The sequence below is a fragment of the Lutra lutra genome, chromosome 9 (assembly GCF_902655055.1).
Source record: "Lutra lutra chromosome 9, mLutLut1.2, whole genome shotgun sequence".
Lineage (NCBI taxonomy): Eukaryota > Metazoa > Chordata > Mammalia > Carnivora > Mustelidae > Lutra > Lutra lutra.
In genome coordinates, this window is record NC_062286.1 from 31,450,612 (window position 1) to 31,472,747 (window position 22,136).

The following is a 22,136-nucleotide window of genomic DNA, read 5'->3' on the forward strand; positions in this document are numbered from 1 at the left end:
TATATAAAAAGGGTCAATATGTACCACATCCTGGTCGTGTGTGAGATCTCAATTTAATATGCACATACAAATATACTTAATTTATATATATTCAACACTAAAAGTGAAATTCTATCCCATAAACTTCTCTTTAATAGTTTAAATTTCATTTTGCCTGTCTTTAGAATTTAGGAGGGCTTTTATGGACATCATATGAGTAAGTCAAGTCTTTAAGAAAACAAAAAAAAACTGTCCAGATAGGTTGTAAAAATTCAAACCACCAACTTGTTGGATTTACTATTATCTGAGCTGTACTATATTTTAATCTATAAAGTCCATTTTTATTGTTGAAAAAGCCTCAATGGAGCAGCTGACCATGAATTTGAAAGGACAATTGCTGGGTTGTGACGGCCTGTATTTCCATGCCAAGTGTCAACCCCAGGGCAGTGCTAAGGCCCTCTCCAATGTAAGTGCCCCCTATCTGTCCTGAAGATTTATACTACCACCAGAAGCACATTTTATGTATATTATTTCATCGAGAGATAAGTAGGATAGATATTACTGTTCTCATTTTACATAAAAAAAGACCAAAGGTTTAAAGTACCTTAAATGACTTTGCTCAAGGTCACACAGCTCAGTAGTAGAACAGCTGAGGCAAGAAGTCAGGTCTCACAAGTCCCGTTACACAGTGCTACCTCAAAGTTACTAGGAATTATTTTTGACTCATCCAAATCAACCAGAATGTAGAAAGAGTTCTGTTTCTGTCCCTTCTTAATTTCAATACATTATATTGAAATGTATATATCTTGTGCCTTACTTGAAAAAATACCACTCTTTGCCGCAGCATATCCAGTCACCTGTCTGCTAGGACAGAAAAGATATTTCTTCTAAGAATCGTTGGGAGTTGGCAAGATGTATGCATGACCAAAGCAGGACTTTTGGTTGATACAGCAGGACTCTAGTCCAGAATATAAAGCCAGGTCTTTCCAGTAAAGTGTCTCCCACTGGAGCTGTTTTTAAAATGCTTATGATGGCTCCCTCTCATTAGATGGCCAATGGCACAGTGGGATTTTCTTGTGATCATAGATGTCTAAATCTTTCTCAAAGCCACACAGTTTTGCAGGGGAGAAATCCAACTTCTAACTACTGTGCTTCTTTTTTCAACTCGGAGTTAGAATCTGGTGCACTTCAAATATATTGAAGAAGATATTTCTTCAAGCTCAGAAAGGCAAACCCAACACCGGGGAGTGTCAACACTATCATTCCCCACCCTCTTCACAGCACCCCATCCCAGAGCCTGGCCCCGTCTATCTTACCCATAACCTGAATAGAGGTGGCTGGTGTCATTAGGGAATACCATGGAACAGGAGCACTGTTGCTTGGCAACGATCTCCTCAGCTAGCTTCCCATAAGCTGGGATAGAAATTTCTTCCTCTTCTTCAAGTTACCTCTGTGATACGTATCAGCTTTAAGGATCCTTACATGAGCATTCATGATGCAAGAAATTGGAATGGCCCGAGCCATTCCTTTATTCACTTTGCTACAAGGACAAAATTACTAAAGAACAAGAATAATCAATTAACAAAACCTTTCTGGGTAATTCAGACAAGAAAAAACTGTTACTCAAGAACAATTTTACTTAAAATCTTTAAAAAAAAAAAAAAAAAGGGACACCTGGGTGGCTCAGTTGGTTAAGCAGCTGCCTTCGGCTCGGGTCATGATTCCAGCGTCCTGGGATCAAGTCCCGCATCGGGCTCCTGCTCAGCAGGAGCCTGCTTCTCCCTCTGCCTCTGCCTGCCATTCTGTCTGCCTGTGCTTGCTCTCTCTCCCTCTCTCTCTGACAAATAAATAAAATCTTTAAAAAAAAAAAAGAACAATTTTACTCATTTTATCCAAGTAATTTTGACAGTCCCTTTCCCCAAATGATAACTCCTGGGTGACAAACACCACCACATAGAACTGCTTTCTTGAGCAAACAGTGTCATCCAGCCTAAACCATACATTGTATCGATGCAGAATTAGACCTAGGAACCCTTACTTTAATCCAGGTCTCCTTCCTCACCGTCTCTGCCCTTTGCACTATACAGTCATGTGTTCATCACGGGCAGAGCATCACAGCCCACCAAACAACCCTGGGTTACAGCTCAAGCCAATGTGTCACACCTGGTGGCAAGTAGCTTGAGGGTGGGGCTCCAAAGGGGTTCCCCTGCACATTTTCAGCATCTTACTCTACAATTTATAGACCATTCACACATAATGGAAATAATTCCCCAAAGCAGTCCTACTTTCTCAGAAACATAAATGAACTAAGGAAAATAATGGGTTTTGCTGATTCTGAGACTGGTGTTTGGAGCAGAAGCTGTAGGGATTCCAGGGTTATTAGACAGCAAGAGGAGGTAAAACAGGCTATGTAACTATTTTGGGTCTTTTTGGTCCTATGGTAGAAATTTCAGTTCAAATAATAGCACTCTGCTGAGAAATACTGTGGTATTAAATCATCGTATGAGCCCTTTTTAGAATACATCTAAAAATTATTTTTATTAACACATAACGTATTATTTGCCCCAGGCGTACAGGTCTGTGAATCATCAGGCTTACACACTTCACAGCACTCACCATAGCACACAGCCTCCCCAATGTCCATAACCCAACCACCCTCTCCCTAACCCCCACCCCCAGCAACTCTGTTTTTGAGATTGAGTCTCTTATGGTTTATCTCCCTCCCAATCCCATCTTGTTTCATTTTTTCCTTCCATACACCCCAAACCCCTCACTCTGCCTCTCAAATTTCTCCTATCAGGGAGATCATATGATAATTGTCTTTCTCTGACTGACTTATTTTGCTCAGCATAATACCCTCTGGTTCCATCCATGTCGTTGCAAATGGCCAGATTTCATTAGAACACGTCTAAACTTGTACTAGCAACAGTACTGCAGGTATTACTTATCCCTACAAGAGTTTACCAAGAAATGCTCTACCATGATTGAGGTCACTGATAGTGGAATCAGTCCTCTCGATTAACTTGTATTCAGCAGAAAAAGCTCAGGTTTTATCATGTATCCTACAGATGCAAAAAACAAAATACATTAGCATTCTCATTATAGATAAAAGCCTCCTAAAGCCCTCTTGAGCATACTATGAGCAAGAATTTATATACTATATACATAAACATTTTTGGTTTTATGTATTATTTTCTACATAAATGTCTCAATTTCTCAAAACTTTGAAGCAGCTATGGATGTAACATATGGATCAGTCTAAATAAAATCAGGTAGACTAGAAAAGATAGTCTATTAACTTCCAAGGAAATTGGGTATATTCATAAATATGTATGCCTATAGTCTAGGGCTTATTAAGTGGAGACAGCTCAAAACTTGGTATACTGAGTCCCAGCAGAACCTGAACTGAGCAGCTAATGTACTACTCTGGTTTAGGAATGCAGAGAAATTGTATTTTCTACTTATGGAATCATACTCTCCCCTTCTCAAACTCTCTTTCGTAACTGCTCACTGTTCACAAGACCCCAGTGGGTTCTCTTCCCTGGCTCCAGCTCCCCTGCCCCATAGTGCAGGATGACAGAACAGAAGCAGCCAGCCATCAGAGCAATATAACCATAAGCCAGATCCAGAATCACATCTTTGGCTGGTGTTGGGTGAAATTAACCCACATTCCCCCTCACCCCCCTTCCTCAACCTATCTAACCAGCTACATGAATCTCCTACTCTACTGACCCTTGTTCTAAACTGAAGGGCTGCTGGGCCAGATCTTTTTTTTTCTTCACTGTTGTAAAATACACGCAAAATTTAACCATGTTTAAAAAGTGTACAATTCCATGGCAGTATCTCACAATTTGCTTAACCATCACCACCATCTCATTCCAGAGCAGTATCAACCACCTCCAAAAATCCTGTATCCATTAGCCATCACTTCCCATTCACCACCCCCCGCCAGTCCCCAGCCCAACAATCACTTACTCTGCTGTCATTTGCCACAGCAATGAAGTTTGGGCTAACATAGCTAATACTGCCGATCACTGAGAAGGACCAATTAATTCAATGAAGCAAAAGGACTTTTTTGTTTATATAAGAATTTGAAGGATTAACATCTGGATTCTAAGTCCAATTTAACTTCAGGTCATAACCTCCCTATAGCTTTTTTTAAACTTTAACAGATCACAGTGTCTGGCTCTCATCATTACTTTGTTTTCCTCCACACTCCACGCAGTGCTAATAATTACTCCTTGACCTCATTTTTCCGTTTTATGGAATTCATAAAAGAACAGATTTAAGTTATATTACTCAAAGAATAGAGATTCGCTAATCAATTTTTAGTTCCTCCTTCTTAGGAAATAATGTTTCCTATCTGGGAAGATATCTTTGCCATTCTTTTGTTGGTTCCTTTGTAAGGTCAAATTAACCCACTGACTTTTAAGAGGTAACTGTCTGCTTGAACTTTCAACGTCTGGCATATTCTGTGCACTTAATAGATGTTAAAAAAAAAATGAGGTCAATGTTCAAGAAGCCAAATGGTTGCAAGTGACACTTCTGGAATGGTTTTTGTAGAAACTGTTATTTGTTGGCTCAGATTGTTGTCATTTGTGCTTGACTCTAAGTAATAACAAAACTCTTATAACTACATTAATGCCTTGTGACATCATAAAATCATAAACATAAACTTCAAATGAAAAGCAATGAATATCATACAATTTACTTTGACTATTAGAAACACACATATATAGTCCGATTTGGTCAAAATGTGCAGATGGACCAGGACAACAGTATGATTCTGGTTTGTACTAATGGAATCATTTCCCTCCCTCAACCCGCCAACACCACCCCACTTCCCCACAAAATCCTCTTTTCTGTTCCAAATCACTGTCAAATACTACTGGGCAACACAAGGATCATGTACCACATGTTTTTCTCCTACTGTCTTAAGGGTTATTTCAAATAAACAAAACCACATCCATAATCATCTTAACAACCTAAGTTTCACGATCCTAAATCGTAATCAAGTTTCATAATCAAGTTTCAAGTCCCCAAATTATCCCACTGGTATTCAGCTGTCTAATCAGCTACATTCAAAATTATAGTAATAATCACAGTATTTCAGGCCACTTACTGGCTTACTTTCCAGGCTCTCAATAAGCATAACTACTCCCCTGAAAGGACTAATATTGCTCTTGATTTCTCTTGGTATTTCTGGGGTGGGGGTGGGATGATAACCAAATTATCAAACCAACTCAAAGCAAGCATTTCAGGGTTGTTGAGCAGCTCTAGCCTATGTGATTACTGTATCACAAAAGGGAGCTGTGTATGTTTTCTTTCTTTTTTTTTTTTAAAGATTTTATTTATTTATTTATTTATTTGACAGAGAGAGAGATCACAAGTAGACGGAGAGGCAGGCAGAGAGAGAGAGAGAGGGAAACAGGCTTCTTGCTGAGCAGAGAGCCCGATGTGGGACTCGATCCCAGGACCCTGAGATCATGACTTGAGCCGAAGGCAGCGGCTTAACCCACTGAGCCACCCAGGCGCCCCTGTGTATGTTTTCAAATCAGAAATTGCCACTAATGGGATGCCTTCGGCTCAGATCATGATCCCAAGGTCCTGGGATGAGTCCTGCATTGGACTCCCTGCTCAGCGGGGAGCCTGCTTCTCCCTCTGCCTGCTGCTCCCCCTGCTTGTGTTCACTCTCTCGCTGTGTATGTCAAAGAAATAAACAAAATCTTCAAAAAAAACACCTGGGGCAAATAATATATGTTAATAAAAATAATTAAATTAAAAAAAATAAAAATAGGGCTACCTCTCAACCAATTCCCAGTGTTCTTCCATGTGATTTTGCAGTTTTACAATACAATAGCTAAAGGTGAGAGTTAGGCACTTAGACATTCTTAAAACATCTAGTCAAGACTTCAAACTGAAAAGGGAACTCTGAAGACAGGAGTCTACTGAGCATGAACAAACTAGCCTATGCCACAATGCTTTCCACAAGCTGTCTAAATTAAGGGTTCTTTAGTTCTCTCTCTTGTTACTTTTTCTCCCGCAGCTGGTTTCTCTAAGGTAGCAAATTGGCAATAGCAGTCTCAGGTCTCCTTCACAGATGCAGGCCATACCCCTTTAGGAGAGCATCTCCTCGTCCAATCTTCAACAAATTCTAGGCTTTGCTATCTTTGGATCAACCTAGGTTTACCTGTTCAACCCAGAACCAGATTAGTTTAAGGCAACAGTTCCCAACCCAGACAATCTGACATCCTTACATTATGCTGAAATAAAATTCCTTGGTAATACCTACCTACTACACACACAGACACACAATTTGAAGAAAAACATAAAAATGTAATTCTATTACCAGAGGGAAATACAACTTACAATAAACGCATATTGTGATACATAATGATCAGGAATGACTACAATAGAAGACAAAGAGATGAGTAGGACTGTTGCAAATGAAAACTGACCCTGATGTGCTATAATGTCAACTCAAATACTGTAGTGACAATTACCCAAAATAGCAAACAACTCTTGGAAATATTCCAAACAAAACAATCATCTTTCCTTGATTTACAAGTCAGTTGCATTGCTAGGAAATTCATTGTACTATATATAAAAAGACAGTGTTTATAGCTATAAAATAGAGTTTATTCTAAGATCAGATAATATCTGATGAGATACTGGCAATTCATGTAGGACAAGGGACAATTCTTCCTAGTCCTTGCCCATCAAATATTTGTAGTATTATCCCCCAAACTGTGAAAAAGCACTCCTACAAACTGATGAAATGTTTTCCAAGGGGGCATTAAGAGCCACTGGGTTGCAGGAATCAAACTAAGTAAGGATCACTCAAACCTCAATTACTCTACAAAATGAAGAAAGGCGAGAGAGGCAACAAATTCATACATTCATAAATCATAAATTAAAACTAAGAATCTCACCCAAAAAACAAATACAATTAAAAAATGGGCATAAGGCATGAACAGACATTTCTCCAAAAACATACAGATGACCAACAGACACAAGAAAAAATGCTCATTATCACTTATCACCAGGAAAATGAGAATCAGAACTACTACTTCGCAACTTGTCAGAATGGCCAAAATAAAAAACACAAGAAACAACAGGTGTTGGTGAGGATGTGGAGAAAAAGAAACCCTCTTGCACTGCTGGTGGGAATGGAAACCGGTGCAGGCACTCTGGACAAAAGCATGGAGATTCCTCACAAAGTTCAAAACAGAACTACACTACAACCCAGTAATCCCACTACTGGGTATTTACCCAAAAACTACAAAAACACTAATTCAAAGGGATATATGCAACCTGATGTATATAGCAGTATTTACAATAGCCAAATTATGGAAACAGCCCAAGTGTCCATCAACTAATGGACAAAGATGTGATATATCTATATATCTATATCTATATATAGATATAATAGAATATTATTCAACCATGAAAAAGAAATCTTGCCATTTGCAAAGACACAGCTGGAGCTAGAGTATAATCCTCAGTGAAATAAGTCAGGCAGAGAAAGACAACAAATAAATGATTTCCCTCATATGTGGAATTTAAGAAACACATGAGCCAGGGTGGCAGGGGTGGGGGGGTGGAGAATAAACTGACGGTTTATCAGAGGGTGAGGTGGGTGGGGAATGGGTTAAACAGGTGATGGGGATTAAGGAATCCACTTGTCATGAAGAGAGCACTGGGTGATTAAACTAAAAGCTTAAGAACAAATGAACAAAACACAAAGAGTTTTTCATGCGCTTCCTCAGATAAAGGGCTATTATATTCGAGAAATTTCTACTAGTAAAGCAAAGCCTCTTATATTCAAGTTCAAAGCATGTTAAAATTGAGATGGCTAGAAAGATGATTAGCTGAATAAATAAAATGTATCAGTTTTGAATTAGCACTTGAATCTGTTTGGTAGACAAGCTAGGTTTTAGGAAAAAAGCAATGACATTGCTTTTATTTACAAATTAAATATCCACTAGATTTCAAATTCCCAATTGTTTTCTTGGCTTTAAACAGGAATCATGTTTGCACATTCACCTGTTTTTTGGTTTACATTAGAAATCATCATAGTAGAAATAATTTAGAAAGAATAAAACATGCTGAGGACAGAACCTATGAACCTTGTTTCCTCTAAATCCATTTTTTCTGGGGAGGGTGATTTAATTCTATGAGCAAACAAGTGGTACTATGAATAAAAGGCTTGCTACTTTAAAAAAAAAATTTATTTATTTGAGAGAGACACACAGCAAGAGAGGGAACACAAGCAAAAGGAGTAGGAGAGGGATAAGGCAAGAGAAGGGAGCCCCATACGGGGCTCGATTCCAGGACCCAGGAATCATGACCTGAGTCGAAGACAGATGCTCAACAACTGAGCCACCCAGGTGCCCCAAGCTTGCTACTTTTTTTTTTTTAAAAGATCTTATTTGAGAGAGAGGGAGGAAGCATGAATTGGGGAGAGAGGCAGGAGAGGGAGAAGCAGACTTGTCACTGAGCAGGAAGCTCGACTCAGGGCTTAGTCCCAGAACCCTAGGATCATTACCTGAGCTGAAGGGAGATGCTTAATGAACTGAGCCACCCTGGGACCCCAAGAAGGCTTGCTACTTTACATGGCCCCTTAATGGACAAAGTCTTTTGAGCCAAAAGGCCATATGGAGACAGGAAGATTTATTGCAGTTATCTTTCTTAGAAGGACCTTTGTCACCTGAAGAACTTTTTTTTTTTTTTTTTAAGATTTTATTTATTTATTTGTCAGAGAGAGTGAGCACAGGCAGACAGAGAGGCAGGCAAAGGCAGAGGGAGAAGCAGGCTCCCCGCCAAGCAGGAAGCCCGATGTGGGACCCAATCCCAGGACACTGCGATCATGACCTGAGCTGAAGGCAGCCGCTTAACCAACTGAGCCACCCAGGCGTCCCTGAAGAACTTTTTAAGTGAAGTAAAGCTCCTTGAGCTTTTGATTGTTAATTATGGAAGAAGGCTCTACAGCCAAAATCACTTTGCTCTAGAGAGGAATACAGCATCACTGCTAACTACTAAAAAGCAGTTACCTAGCAACCTATACCTACAAATAGTGAGTTTAAAAAAATGAAACAAAACTGACCCTATTTGGTCATTTTTATTCTCAGTTCAGTCCTAGAAAACAGTCTGGATAACCAAATCACTATGATGCTGGTCAGTCTCATGTCAGCTCCAACGGCAGTTTTGTTTTATTTGGGGTAACACCCTCAGCAGAAAAGTGGGGACCTTAATAAGCAGCTTATATTCCTTAACTCAGTTATACAGACGTATTATCAAATATTTAATGGAATTTAGATATGGAATAGGATTTCAATACTCAAAAAACAAACTCAAAGCTAGTATTATTTCTTTCTAGCTATAGAATATGCTCTTTCATGTTCTCCTAGTAAAAGCGGAAAGATACGCTTGTTGTTAAGGCTAAGGAAAAAGAGAACATTGCCAAAGCCAATTCCATCCTAGGATCAGATAATACTGGATATAAACAGTAGTGATGCCCAAGTAAAGTGCAAAGACAATACTGATAACAACAGTATAGGGCTGACATACTAGAGCCCAGAGCAGCAAGGTACAACTTAACATATTTTAGGGACACCTGGGTGGCTCAGTCAGTTAAGCGCCTGCCTTTGGCTCAGGTCATGATCCCACAGTTCTGGGATCAAGCCCCACGTCAGACTCTCTGCTCAGTGGGGAGTCAGCTTCTCCCTCTGCCCCTCCCCTGCTCATGTTCTCTGAAATAAGTATTTTCTTAAAAAACATACTTTATACCTTAAAATTTACTCATGATTTTGTTGGGGAAAGAGTATTAAGAGAGAGTCCATAACTAAAAATCAGTATCACTTAGAGGTGGCACAGTCGGTTGAGCTACCAACTCTCCATTTCAGCTTAGGTCATGATCTCGGGGTCTGAGATCTAGTCCCCCATCAGCTCCATGCTCACGGTGGAGTCTGCTTATGACTCACTCTTCCTTGCCCTCTGCCCCTCCCTTCTGCACTTTCTCTCTAAAACAAAGAAATCTTTAAAAAAATAAAAAAAAAAGTTAATACCACTTAAACCAAATCAAAATTAAATAAGCCCTGTCACAATCGAATTTTTGTTTCCTAAAATCTTAGATACAAAATAACCGATAACTATCACCATTACTTTTCAGAAGAGGGGAAGAGAAGGAGATAATTATCACATAAACTCAAAAGTTATTTTTTTCAGAAGTTACCTTGTAAAATGAAGACATCTTAATTTTGCAATGAATGTGGAAAAGTATTTATAAGGGAAGGGGGAAAAAAGTTTTGTTTTCTGTAGAGTTAGGTAAACTTGGGTATTATTTGACAATGAATGAATGAGGAATGTATGTACACAACCCAGTACCATACTCTTACAGTTCACACACAAAGTTACCCTTGGCAAAACATACTGTGCTCATCATTAAGAGTCTAAAACGCCTCTAGACTGAATTTAAATTTTTCTAGGTCTTTAGAGAGCTAAAGGGACACTGGTCCACAGCTATTAAAATTCAAGGGGAAATAAATGTTAATGTGTGTTTAGGTTCCATCTAACTTTCTATTCAATAGCTCTAAAACTTTTTAGACCCCTGTCTCGCTTATAAGAGGATTAAGGCAAACTGTCTTTTTAAAGTTAAAATTCAAAATAAAACTTTTACAAAAGATCTAAATGGAACTTCTATTTGTAAAATTTGTTTAAAAGTCTCAAGATCACAAAATTGCTATTGCCAACATAAACTTCAGTTATTTTGGGTAGTTGAAACATTCTTCTTTTTCTTAAAGATAAATATAAAATGGCTATATCACATTTTTATTATAAAAAAGCTATGAATTTGTGGTACCTGGGTGGCTCAGTTGGTTAAGCAACTGCTTTGGCTCAGGTCATGATCCCAGGGTCCTGGGATCGAGTCCTACATTGGGTTCCCTGCTCAGTGAGGAGTCTGTTTCTCTGCCCACTTTATGTGCTATGTCAAATAAATAAATAAATCTTAATAAAAAATGAATTTGATAACAAGTGTGCTATATTCTCTCTTTCTAAGATTTTATTTATTTTTACGAGACAGAGAGAGAGTGAGAGAGCACAAGCAAGGGGAGTGGCAGGCAGGGGGGAGAGCAGACTCCCCACTGAGCAGGGAGCCCAAGGTAGTACTCGATCCCAGGACCCTGAGATCACGACCTGAGTTGAAGGCAGATGCTTAACCATGAGAGCCACCAAAGCACTCAAGTGTGCTACAGTCTCTTAATACCATGTTTACACCTTCCTTATTATACATTACTTTCCAAAAAAAGGGAAAAAAACAGACCCAGTGGGAGAAAGAATGTTTAATAAATGGTGTTGAAACAAATAGCTATCTGTTCGGAATAAAAATAAAATTAGATCCTTACACCTTGCACCATGTAGAAAAATACATATTATTACTCATGGATTCAAGAGTATAAAATAAAAATGCAAGTACCCAAAATTCTACATACAATTTTAAGGGGTTCACGGACTCCCTACAGCCCATTCATGGATCTCAGGTAGGAACTGTTAATCATAACTTCTATTAAAATCTTAATGCCAAATTCCAGATGTGTTTTCAAGATCAAGTCACATGCAACAAATGAAAATGAACACATTAACTCATTGTTGTAACTTTATAAAATCTCCAAACTGGAACTAGAAACAGAGGCATGTCAATACAAATGGACAATGACTTAAAAAAAAAATTACACCAATTTAAATAAGTTTGAGTGCATACTGTACAAGTGTATCCATGTCTGTTAGCCTTTCAGAAATATAAAATCAGCTAAATCTTTAGTACTTAAAATTCATTATGTGCAATGTTATTCTCAAACTTGATTAAAATACTTAATAAATACAAGTTATGTTTAATATGAATAACTGCAACATACTTAAACATCTAAACATATTATAGGAATTCTATAATATTAAAATGCAATACTTTCACCTGCATTAATCTCATACACAATGGAAAAATACTTGCAGATAATCAGCATTAAGAATGCAAATATATTTTCACTGTGGAAGAAAAATAATAAGATTAGAAATCATATATTTGTGTCATCTACAAGGAACCTGTAGATAGTCTACATTATGACATTCTATTTTAAAATGAAAACAATTCAATATTTAACTTTACAACAAATTTACTCAAGGCAAAGTATTTGTTTATTACAGAACAGGATCTTAAGTCAAAGTAAGCAAGGCAACATTAGATCAACCATCTTAGAATTTTTTTTTAATGAAGTGTAGCTTTAAAATTGTAATAAAGGTGAACATAAATTCTAACATGCTCTTCTCTTCTTATAAATGGGATGATGTAGAAAAGCAAAGCTTCAATGTGTAGGGATTGGAACCATCTGCAAAAATTAAAAAACAAAGTTAACTGTTCACTTCATCAAACTTTCAAGATTATCTTGAATTAGCAGAGTAAATTATTTCACCTTTTTATAAAATCAGAAGCAGAAACGTAAAAAAGGAAACCTTCTAGGTAAGGTAAGGGTAAGATTACATTTGTACATCTCTACCAGCAGGTAAGCTACATGAAGGCAGGGACTTTGTCCACTGCTACATGCCTACTGCTCTAAACCTTATCTGACACATAGACACACTCACTATTTCTTTTTTTTTTTTTAAGTGTTTATAGTAGGGCAATTTCTTACTATTTTTATTTTTTTTTTAAGATTTTATTTAATTATTTGACAGACAGATCACAAGTAGGCAGAGAGGCAGGAAGAGAGAGAGGAGGAAGCAGGCTCCTTGCTGAGCAGAGAGCCTGATGCGAGGCTCAATCCAAGGACCCTGGGATCATGACCTGAGCCAAAGGCAGAGGCTTTAACCCACTGAGCCACCCAGGCGCCCCAACTCAGTATTTCTTAGTGAATTAATCATTACAGGTGAACAGTACGGGATTAGGCTTATGTCCATCAGCAAAGCTCACTTTGCAGAATATATCAGAATGGCAATTCCTCTATAAAAGCCAGTTCAAACTGAAAGGGAAGTAATCAGAGAGGGAGACAAAAAATGAGAGACTCTTAACTCTAGGAAACAAACTGAGGGTTGCTGGAGGAGAGGTGGGGAGGTCAGGGCATGGGGTAATAGGGTGATGGGCATTAAGGAGGGCATGTGATGTGATGAGCACTGGGTGTTATATGCAACTGATGAATTACTGAACTCTACATCTGAACCTAATGATCTTTTATATGTCAGCTAATTCAATTTATTTATTTATTTTTAAAGATTTTATTTATTTATTTGACAGACAGATCACAAGCAGAGAGGCAGGCAGAGAGAGAGGAGGAAGCAGGCTCCCTGCCAACCAGAGAGCCTGATGTGGGGCTCGATCCCAGGATCCTGGGATCATGACCTGAGCTGAAGGCAAAGGCTTTAACCCATTGAGCCACCCAGGCATCCCAGCTAATTCAATTAAAAAAAAAAAAAAAAAACCTCATTCAAACACAGCCTGGAAAATGGCATGTAAAGGAAGATATTAATAAGGTGAAAAAGTTCCAGGAGATCTAGTATTAAATTCTAAAACTTCTCAAAAAAAAAAAAAAAAACTCCACAAAAATTTTTCCATTTTATACATTTTTAACTTTTCAGATCAGGCAGATAACTCCTCCTCAATTAACTGTGCAAAGAAACAATCCTGGTATCTTAATGTATTAAAAAAATTCAAAAAAATTCTTAATTCCTATAAAGGAAAAAGCACATAAATTAACAAGTACTTGCATGACATTGGAGAGGATAAAAAATTAAATAATCGTTCCTGTCTGCAAGGAGTCTAAAATACATCTTGAGTATGTCTCAAATATGCATATAATTTTAAAGCCTTTAAAAACCTTCTAACACATATTAAGCTTGATTTACTACTTAAAATTTACTTTTGTGACAAAAAGTTAAATGAAAGGAGGTATTCCTGGATTTTATCCTTTAATTAAAATTTTCAAACATAAAAAAATATATAGAATCGTATGATAAACCCCAATTTATCTATCACCTAGCACCATTTAGATCCAGGATCAAAATAAAGTACACAGGGGGCACCTGGGTGGCTCAGTGGGTTAAAGTATGCCTTCTGCTCAGGTCGTGGTCCCAGGGTCCTGGGATTGAGCCCTACATCAAGATCTCTGCTCCTCAGCGAGCCTGCCTCCTCTCTCTGCCTGCCTCTCTGCCTACCTGTAATCTCTGTCAAATAAATAAATAAAAGCTTTAAAAAAAAAAAAAGTACACAGCACAAAGCTTCAAAAGTTAAATACTTGAGTGTACTTTGTGTGGTAGAAAAAGAGGCCATTACCCTTCTGGAGAGAATAAACAGTGACAAGTTCATTTAATACAAACTAAAACAATGGAATACCATTTTTCTTCTAACATACTTGTTAAAGACTGAAAATCTGACAAGACTCAGTGTTGGTAAAAAGAGTGTTGGGAAACGGGCATTTTCACACACCACAGGTAGAAATGTAAACTGGTGCAACCTTTTTAAAGGGCAATTGAGCAACATCTATCAGAATATAAACCTTTATGTTCTCCACTACTAGGAAATTGCCCTACGAGCACAAAATGTGCAATGATTAAGGATGCTACAGTAGTAGAAAAAACAATTGGAGAAACTGTATTCATCAGTGGGGAAATGGGTAAATCAAACTGTGGTATATCTCTACTATGAATAGCTACTCTGGGGTGCTTTTTAAAAAAAAAAAAAAGTAGTAGCTTTGCATGTGCTGATATAGAAATAGCTCAAAGATGTATTAAGTGAAAACAGCAAGGCACTGAAGAGTATGTATAGAGGAACCATTCTGTATAACTTTTGAAAATATAGATATACATACAGTGAGGAGGAGGAATGAAAGGAAGACAAATAGGTTAGAAGTTGTAGAAAGCTTTAACTTTCATTTTGTACCCTCATGTGCTGTTTTAAGTTTTTTAACCATATAAATGTATGTATGACTTTCTTCTAGAAAGATGAACAGGACTGTGGGAGCCAACAACCAAGATGCCCCAATGATCACTATCTTTTTGGTATTCATACCTCTGTACAGCCCCCTCCCTCACTGTACCATAGTTGGTCTGTGTGACCATAAGAATACAGCACAAGTGACAGTATGTCACCTCCAATGTTAGGTCATAAAAGACACTGTGACTTCTGTTTTAGTCTTTTGCTCTCATCCCTCTTGGATCATTCACTCTGAAGGAAGCCAGCTACCATGATGAAATGGCTCATGTAGCTTCACTGGACTTGCAAACCACATAAATTTAGAAATCATTTCTCAATCCCCAATCATGACTTGAAATGACTGTGCACCCAGACAACAGCCTGGCTGCAACCTCAAGAGACCCTAAGTTAGAAACACCCAGCTCAACTGCACACAGAATACTGACCCTCAGTTTGCTGTTTAAAGCTGCTAAATGTGGTAATTTGTTATGGAGTAAAAGGTTAACTAATGTAAGGATTGTGTGGGTTGTGGGATTTATATGCCTTTTTTCTTCATACTTCTCTATATTTAAAAAACAAAAAACAAAAAACCCCCCCAAAACTCGTAAATGTTTTTTTTTTTTAAGATTTTATTTATTTATTTGACAGAGAGAAATCACAAGTAAGCAGAGAGGCAGGCAGAGAGAGAGGAGGAAGCAGGCTCCCCGCTGAGCAGAAAGCCCGATGTGGGGCTCGAACCCAGGACCTGGGATCATGACCTGAGCAGAAAGCAGCGGCTCAACCCACTGAGCCACCCAGGCGCCCCCGTAAATGTTATTTTAAAATTACTGTCGATGTTTCTGAAGTAACGCCTACTGAAAAATTATGACACAATTTTACTTACTTGGAACTCTTATCTGGTAGTGATTAAGTGCTGTGAGGGCTTCTACGGCATCAGTTTTGCACTCCCATTCTAACAACCCAGAAAGCGTTTTGGCAGAAGCTAAAACAAACACAAGTCCAGTTATTTGCTTGTCATCAGCTTAACCAGAAACCTTAAAAAGAGGAATGTGCACTTACGTTTTGCATCAAACACTTTATATTTGATGAATGTAAGAACTTCGTGGTCATTACATAACTGTCAAAGAAATGTGAAACTCCATTAAAAATATGGCCAAAATAATATTCCTGCCTTTTTTTTTCTTTTAGAAAGCAAACTTTATGGGGGCACCTGGGTAGCTCAGTCGGTTAAGTGTTTGACTCGTTCGTTATTTTAGCTCAGGTCATGATCTCAGGGTTGTGAGCATTGGACCCCAGCAGGAAGCCTGCTTAACATTCTCTCTTTGTCCAAATGGCCAAGAGACACATGAAAAGTGCTCAACATCACTCAGCATCAAGGAAATACAAATCAAAAAAACCACAATGAGATACCACCTCACACTGGTCAAAATGGCTAAAATTAACCAGTTAGGAAACGACAAATGTTGGTGAGGATGTGGAGAAAGGGGAACCCTCCTACACTGTTGGTGGGAATGCAAGCTGGTGCAGCCACTCTGGAAAACAGCATGGAGGTTCCTCAAAAAGTTGAAAATAGAGGTACCCTATGATCCAGCAACTGCCCTACTGGGTATTTACCCCAAAGATACAAATGTAGTGATCCAAAGGGGCACGGGTACCCGAATGTTTATAGCAGCAATGTCCACAATGGCCAAACTATGGAAAGAGCCTATCTGTCCATCAACAGATGAATGGATAAAGATGTGGTACATATATACAACAGAATATTACTCAACCATCAGAGGGAGGAGTCAAGATGGCGGAGAAGTAGCAGGCTGAGACTACTTCAGGTAGCGGGAGATCAGCTAAATAGCTTATCTAAAGATTGCAAACACCTACAAATCCAACGGGAGATTGAAGAGAAGAAGAACAACAATTCCAGAAACAGAAAATCAACCACTTTCTGCAAGGTAGGACTGGCGGAGAAGTGAATCCAAAGCGACGGGAAGATAGACCGCGGGGGGAGGGGCCAGCTCCCGGAGAGCGGCGGAGCAACGGAGCACAAAATCAGGACTTTTAAAAGTCTGTTCCGCTGAGGGACATCGCTCCAGAGGCTTAACTGGGGTGAAGCCCAGGCGGGGTCAGCACGGCCTCAGGTCCCGCAGGGTCACAGAAGGATCGGGGGTGTCTGAGTGTCGCAGAGCTTACCGGTATTAGAACGGGGAAGCCGGCTACAGAGACAGAGCCGAGGAGTGACTCTAAACTCGGGGTTACCTTGAACCGGTCGCAGGCTCGGTCAGCTCAGAGCGCGGCCGGAGGCAGGGTGACGGGAGTCATTGGGCGCTGTTCTCTGAGGGCGCACTGAGGAGTGGGGCCCCGGGCTCTCAGCTCCTCCGGGCTGGAGACCGGGAGGCCGCCATCTTTACTCCCGTCCTCCGGAACTCTACGGAAACAAACCCAGCAAACCCAGCAAACCCGAGCGGATTACTCAGCCCGCCCCGGGTAAGGGCGGTGCAACTCTGCCTGGGGCAAAGACGCTTGAGAATCACTGCAACAGGCCCCTCCCCCAGAAGATCAACGAGAAACCTAGCCAGGACCAAGTTCACCTACCAAGGAGTGCAGTTTCAATACCAAGGAGAGCGGCGGAATTCCAGAGGAGAAGAAAGCAAAGCATGGAACTCATGGCTTTCTCCCCATGATTCTTTAGCCTTGCAGTTAATTTAATTTTTTTTTTCTTTTTCAATTTTTTTTCTCTTCTTCTGCTAAATTTCTTTAACTTTTACCGTTTTCTTTTTTTAACGTTTTTAAAATAGTTTATTTAATATATATATATTTTTTTCCTTTTTATATTTTTTATCGGTTTACTTTTTTTAATAGCTTCTTTTTTTTTCCTTCTTCTGAACCCCTTTTTATCCCCTTTCTCCCCCCTCACGATTTGGGATCTCTTCTGATTTGGCTAAAGCATATTTTCCTGGGGTTGTTGCCACCCTTTTAGTATTTTACTTGCTCCTTCATATACTCTTATCTGGACAAAATGACAAGGCGGAAAACTTCACAACAAAAAAAAGAACAAGAGGCAGTACCAAAGGCTAGGGACCTAATCAATACAGACATTGGTAATATGTCAGATATAGAGTTCAGAATGATGATTCTCAAGGTTCTAGCCGGGCTTGAAAAAGGCATGGAAGATATTAAAGCAACCCTCTCGGGAGATATAAAAGCCCTTTCTGGAGAAATAAAAGAACTAAAATCGAACCAAGTTGAAATCAAAAAAGCTATTAATGAGGTGCAATCAAAAATAGAGGCTCTCACTGCTAGGATAAATGAGGCAGAAGAAAGAATTAGCGATATAGAAGACCAAATGACAGAGAATAAAGAAGCTGAGCAAAAGAGGGACAAACAGCTACTGGACCACGAGGGGAGAATTCGAGAGATAAGTGACACCATAAGACGAAACAACATTAGAATAATTGGGATTCCAGAAGAAGAAGAAACGGAGAGGGGAGCAGAAGGTATATTGGAGAGAATTATTGGAGAGAATTTCCCCAATATGGCAAAGGGAACAAGCATCAAAATCCAGGAGGTTCAGAGAACCCCTCTCAAAATCAATAAGAATAGATCCACACCCCGTCACCTAATAGTAAAATTTACAAGTCTTAGTGACAAAGAAAAGATCCTGAAAGCAGCCCGGGAAAAGAAGTCTGTAACGTACAATGGTAAAAATATTAGATTGGCAACAGACTTATCCACAGAGACCTGGCAGGCCAGAAAGAGCTGGCATGATATATTCAGAGTACTAAATGAGAAAAACATGCAGCCAAGAATACTATATCCAGCTAGGCTATCATTGAAAATAGAAGGAGAGATTAAAAGCTTCCAGGACAAACAAAAACTGAAAGAATTTGCAAATACCAAACCAGCTCTACAGGAAATATTGAAAGGGGTCCTCTAAGCAAAGAGAGACCCTAAAAGTAGTAGATCAGAAAGAAACAGAGACAATATACAATAACAGTCACCTTACAGGCAATACAATGGCACTAAATTCATATCTCTCAATACTTACCCTGAATGTTAATGGGCTAAATGACCCAATCAAGAGACACAGGGTATCAGAATGGATAAAAAAACAAAACCCATCTATATGTTGCCTACAAGAAACTCATCTTAAACCCGAAGACACCTCCAGGTTTAAAGTGAGGGGGTGGAAATGAATTTACCATGCTAATGGACATCAGAAGAAAGCAGGAGTGGCAATCCTTATATCAGATCAATTAGATTTTAAGCCAAAGACTATAATAAGAGATGAGGAAGGACACTATATCATACTCAAAGGAACTGTCCAACAAGAAGATCTAACAATTTTAAATATCTATGCCCCTAACGTGGGAACAGCCAACTATATAAACCAATTAATAACAAAATCAAAGAAACACATCGACAATAATACAATAATAGTAGGGGATTTTAACACTCCCCTCACTGAAATGGACAGATCATCCAAGCAAAAGATCAACAAGGAAATCAAGGCCTTAAATGACACACTGGACCAGATGGACATCACAGATATATTCAGAACATTTCATCCCAAAGCAACAGAATACACATTCTTCTCTAGTGCACATGGAACATTCTCCAGAATAGATCACATTCTTGGTCCTAAATCAAGTCTCAACCGGTATCAAAAGATTGGGATCATTCCCTGCATATTTTCAGACCACAATGCTCTAAAGCTAGAACTCAATAACAAGAGGAAATTTGGAAAGAACCCAAATACATGGAGACTAAACAGCATCCTTCTAAAGAATGAATGGGTCAACCAGGAAATTAAAGAAGAATTGAAAAAATTCATGGAAACAAATGATAATGAAAACACAACGGTTCACAATCTGTGGGACACAACAAAGGCAGTCCTGAGAGGAAAATATATAGCGGTACAAGCCTTTCTCAAGAAACAAGAAAGGTCTCAGGTACACAACCTAACCCTACACCTAAAGGAGCTGGAGAAAGAACAAGAAAGAAACCCTAAACCCAGCAGGAGAAGAGAAATCATAAAGATCAGAGCAGAAATCAATGAAATAGAAACCAAAAAAACAATAGAACAAATCAACGAAACTAGGAGCTGGTTCTTTGAAAGAATTAATAAGATTGATAAACCCCTGGCCAGACTTATCAAAAAGAAAAGAGAAAGGACCCAAATAAATAAAATCATGAATGAAAGAGGAGAGATCACAACGAACACCAAAGAAATACAGACAATTATAAGAACATACTATGAGCAACTCTACGCCAACAAATTTGACAATCTGGAAGAAATGGATGCATTCCTAGAGACATATAAACTACCACAACTGAACCAGGAAGAAATGGAAAGCCTGAACAGACCCATAACCAGTAAGGAGATTGAAACAGTCATCAAAAATCTCCAAACAAACAAAAGCCCAGGGCCAGATGGCTTCCCGGGGGAATTCTACCAAACATTTAAAGAAGAACTAATTCCTATTCTCCTGAAACTGTTCCAAAAAATAGATATAGAAGGAAAACTTCCAAACTCATTTTATAAGGCCAGCATCACCTTGATCCCAAAACCAGACAAAGATCCCATCAAAAAAGAGAACTACAGACCAATATCCTTGATGAACACAGATGCAAAAATTCTCGCCAAAATACTAGCCAATAGGATTCAACAGTACATTAAAAGGATTATTCACCATGACCAAGTGGGATTTATTCCAGGGCTGCAAGGTTGGTTCAACATCCGCAAATCAATCAATGTGATACAACACATTAATAAAAGAACAAGAATCATATGATACTCTCCATAGATGCTGAAAAAGCATTTGACAAAGTACAGCATCCCTTCCTGATCAAAACTCTTCAAAGTGTAGGGATAGAGGGCACATACCTCAATATCATCAAAGCCATCTATGAAAAACCCACGGCAAATATCATTCTCAATGGAGAAAAACTGAAAGCTTTTTTGCTAAGGTCAGGAACACGACAGGGATGTCCGTTATCACCACTGCTATTCAACATAGTACTAGAAGTCCTAGCCTCAGCAATCAGACAACAAAAGGAAATTAAAGGCATCCAAATCGGCAAAGAAGAAGTCAAACTATCACTCTTTGCAGATGATATGATACTCTATGTGGAAAACCCAAAAGACTCCACTCCAAAACTGCTAGAACTTGTACAGGAATTCAGTAAAATGTCAGGATATAAAATCAATGCACAGAAATCAGTTGCATTTCTCTACACCAACAACAAGACAGAAGAAAGAGAAATTAAGGAGTCCATCCCATTTACAATTGCACCCAAAACTATAAGATACCTAGGAATAAACCTAACCAAAGAGACTAAGAATCTATACACAGAAAACTATAAAATACTCATGAAAGAAATTGAGGAAGACACAAAGAAATGGAAAAATGTTCCATGCTCCTGGATTGGAAGAATAAATATTGTGAAAATGTCTATGCTACCTAGAGCAATCTACACATTTAATGCAATTCCTATCAAAGTATCATCCATTTTTTTTCAAAGAAATGGGACAAATAATCCTAAAATTTATATGGAACCAGAAAAGACCTCGAATAGCCAAAGCAACATTGAAAAAGAAAGCCAAAGTTGGTGGCATCACAATTCCGGACTTCAAGCTCTATTATAAAGCTGTCATCATCAAGACAGCATGGTACTGGCACAAAAACAGACACATAGATCAATGGAACAGAATAGAGAGCCCAGAAATAGACCCTCAACTCTATGGTCAACTCATCTTCGACAACGCGGGAAAGAATGTCCAATGGAAAAAAGACAGCCTCTTCAATAAATGGTGTTGGGAAAACTGGACAGCCACATGCAGAAAAATGAAACTGGATCATTTCCTTACACCACACACGAAAATAGACTCAAAATGGATGAAGGATCTCAATGTGAGAAAGGAATCCATCAAAATCCTTGAGGAGAACATAGGCAGCAACCTCTTCGACCTCAGCCGCAGCAACATCTTCCTAGGAACATCACCAAAGGCAAGGGAAGCAAGGGCAAAAATGAACTATTGGGATTTTATCAAGATCAAAAGCTTTTGCACAGCAAAGGAAACAGTGAACAAAACCAAAAGACAACTGACAGAATGGGAGAAGATATTTGCAAATGACATATCAGATAAAGGGCTAGTGTCCAAAATCTATAAAGAACTTAGCAAACTCAACACCCAAAGAACAAA

General features: G+C 38.8%; 1 protein-coding gene across 2 annotated transcripts in view; it reads right to left on the bottom strand.

Moving 5' to 3' along the window:
- Nucleotides 1–11,622: 11,622 nt before the first annotated feature.
- HNRNPLL (heterogeneous nuclear ribonucleoprotein L like) overlaps nucleotides 11,623–22,136 on the bottom strand; it is a 45,423-nt gene continuing 34,909 nt past the window's right edge. For both annotated transcript variants that reach the window (XM_047744875.1, XM_047744874.1), the window contains 3 exons: nucleotides 15,998–16,055; nucleotides 15,822–15,920; nucleotides 11,623–12,362 (listed from right to left, as the gene is read on the bottom strand). In XM_047744875.1, the coding sequence (XP_047600831.1) occupies nucleotides 12,307–12,362; nucleotides 15,822–15,920; nucleotides 15,998–16,055 (213 nt within the window). In that variant the 3' untranslated portion in view covers nucleotides 11,623–12,306. The remainder of the gene's footprint in view (nucleotides 12,363–15,821; nucleotides 15,921–15,997; nucleotides 16,056–22,136) is intronic.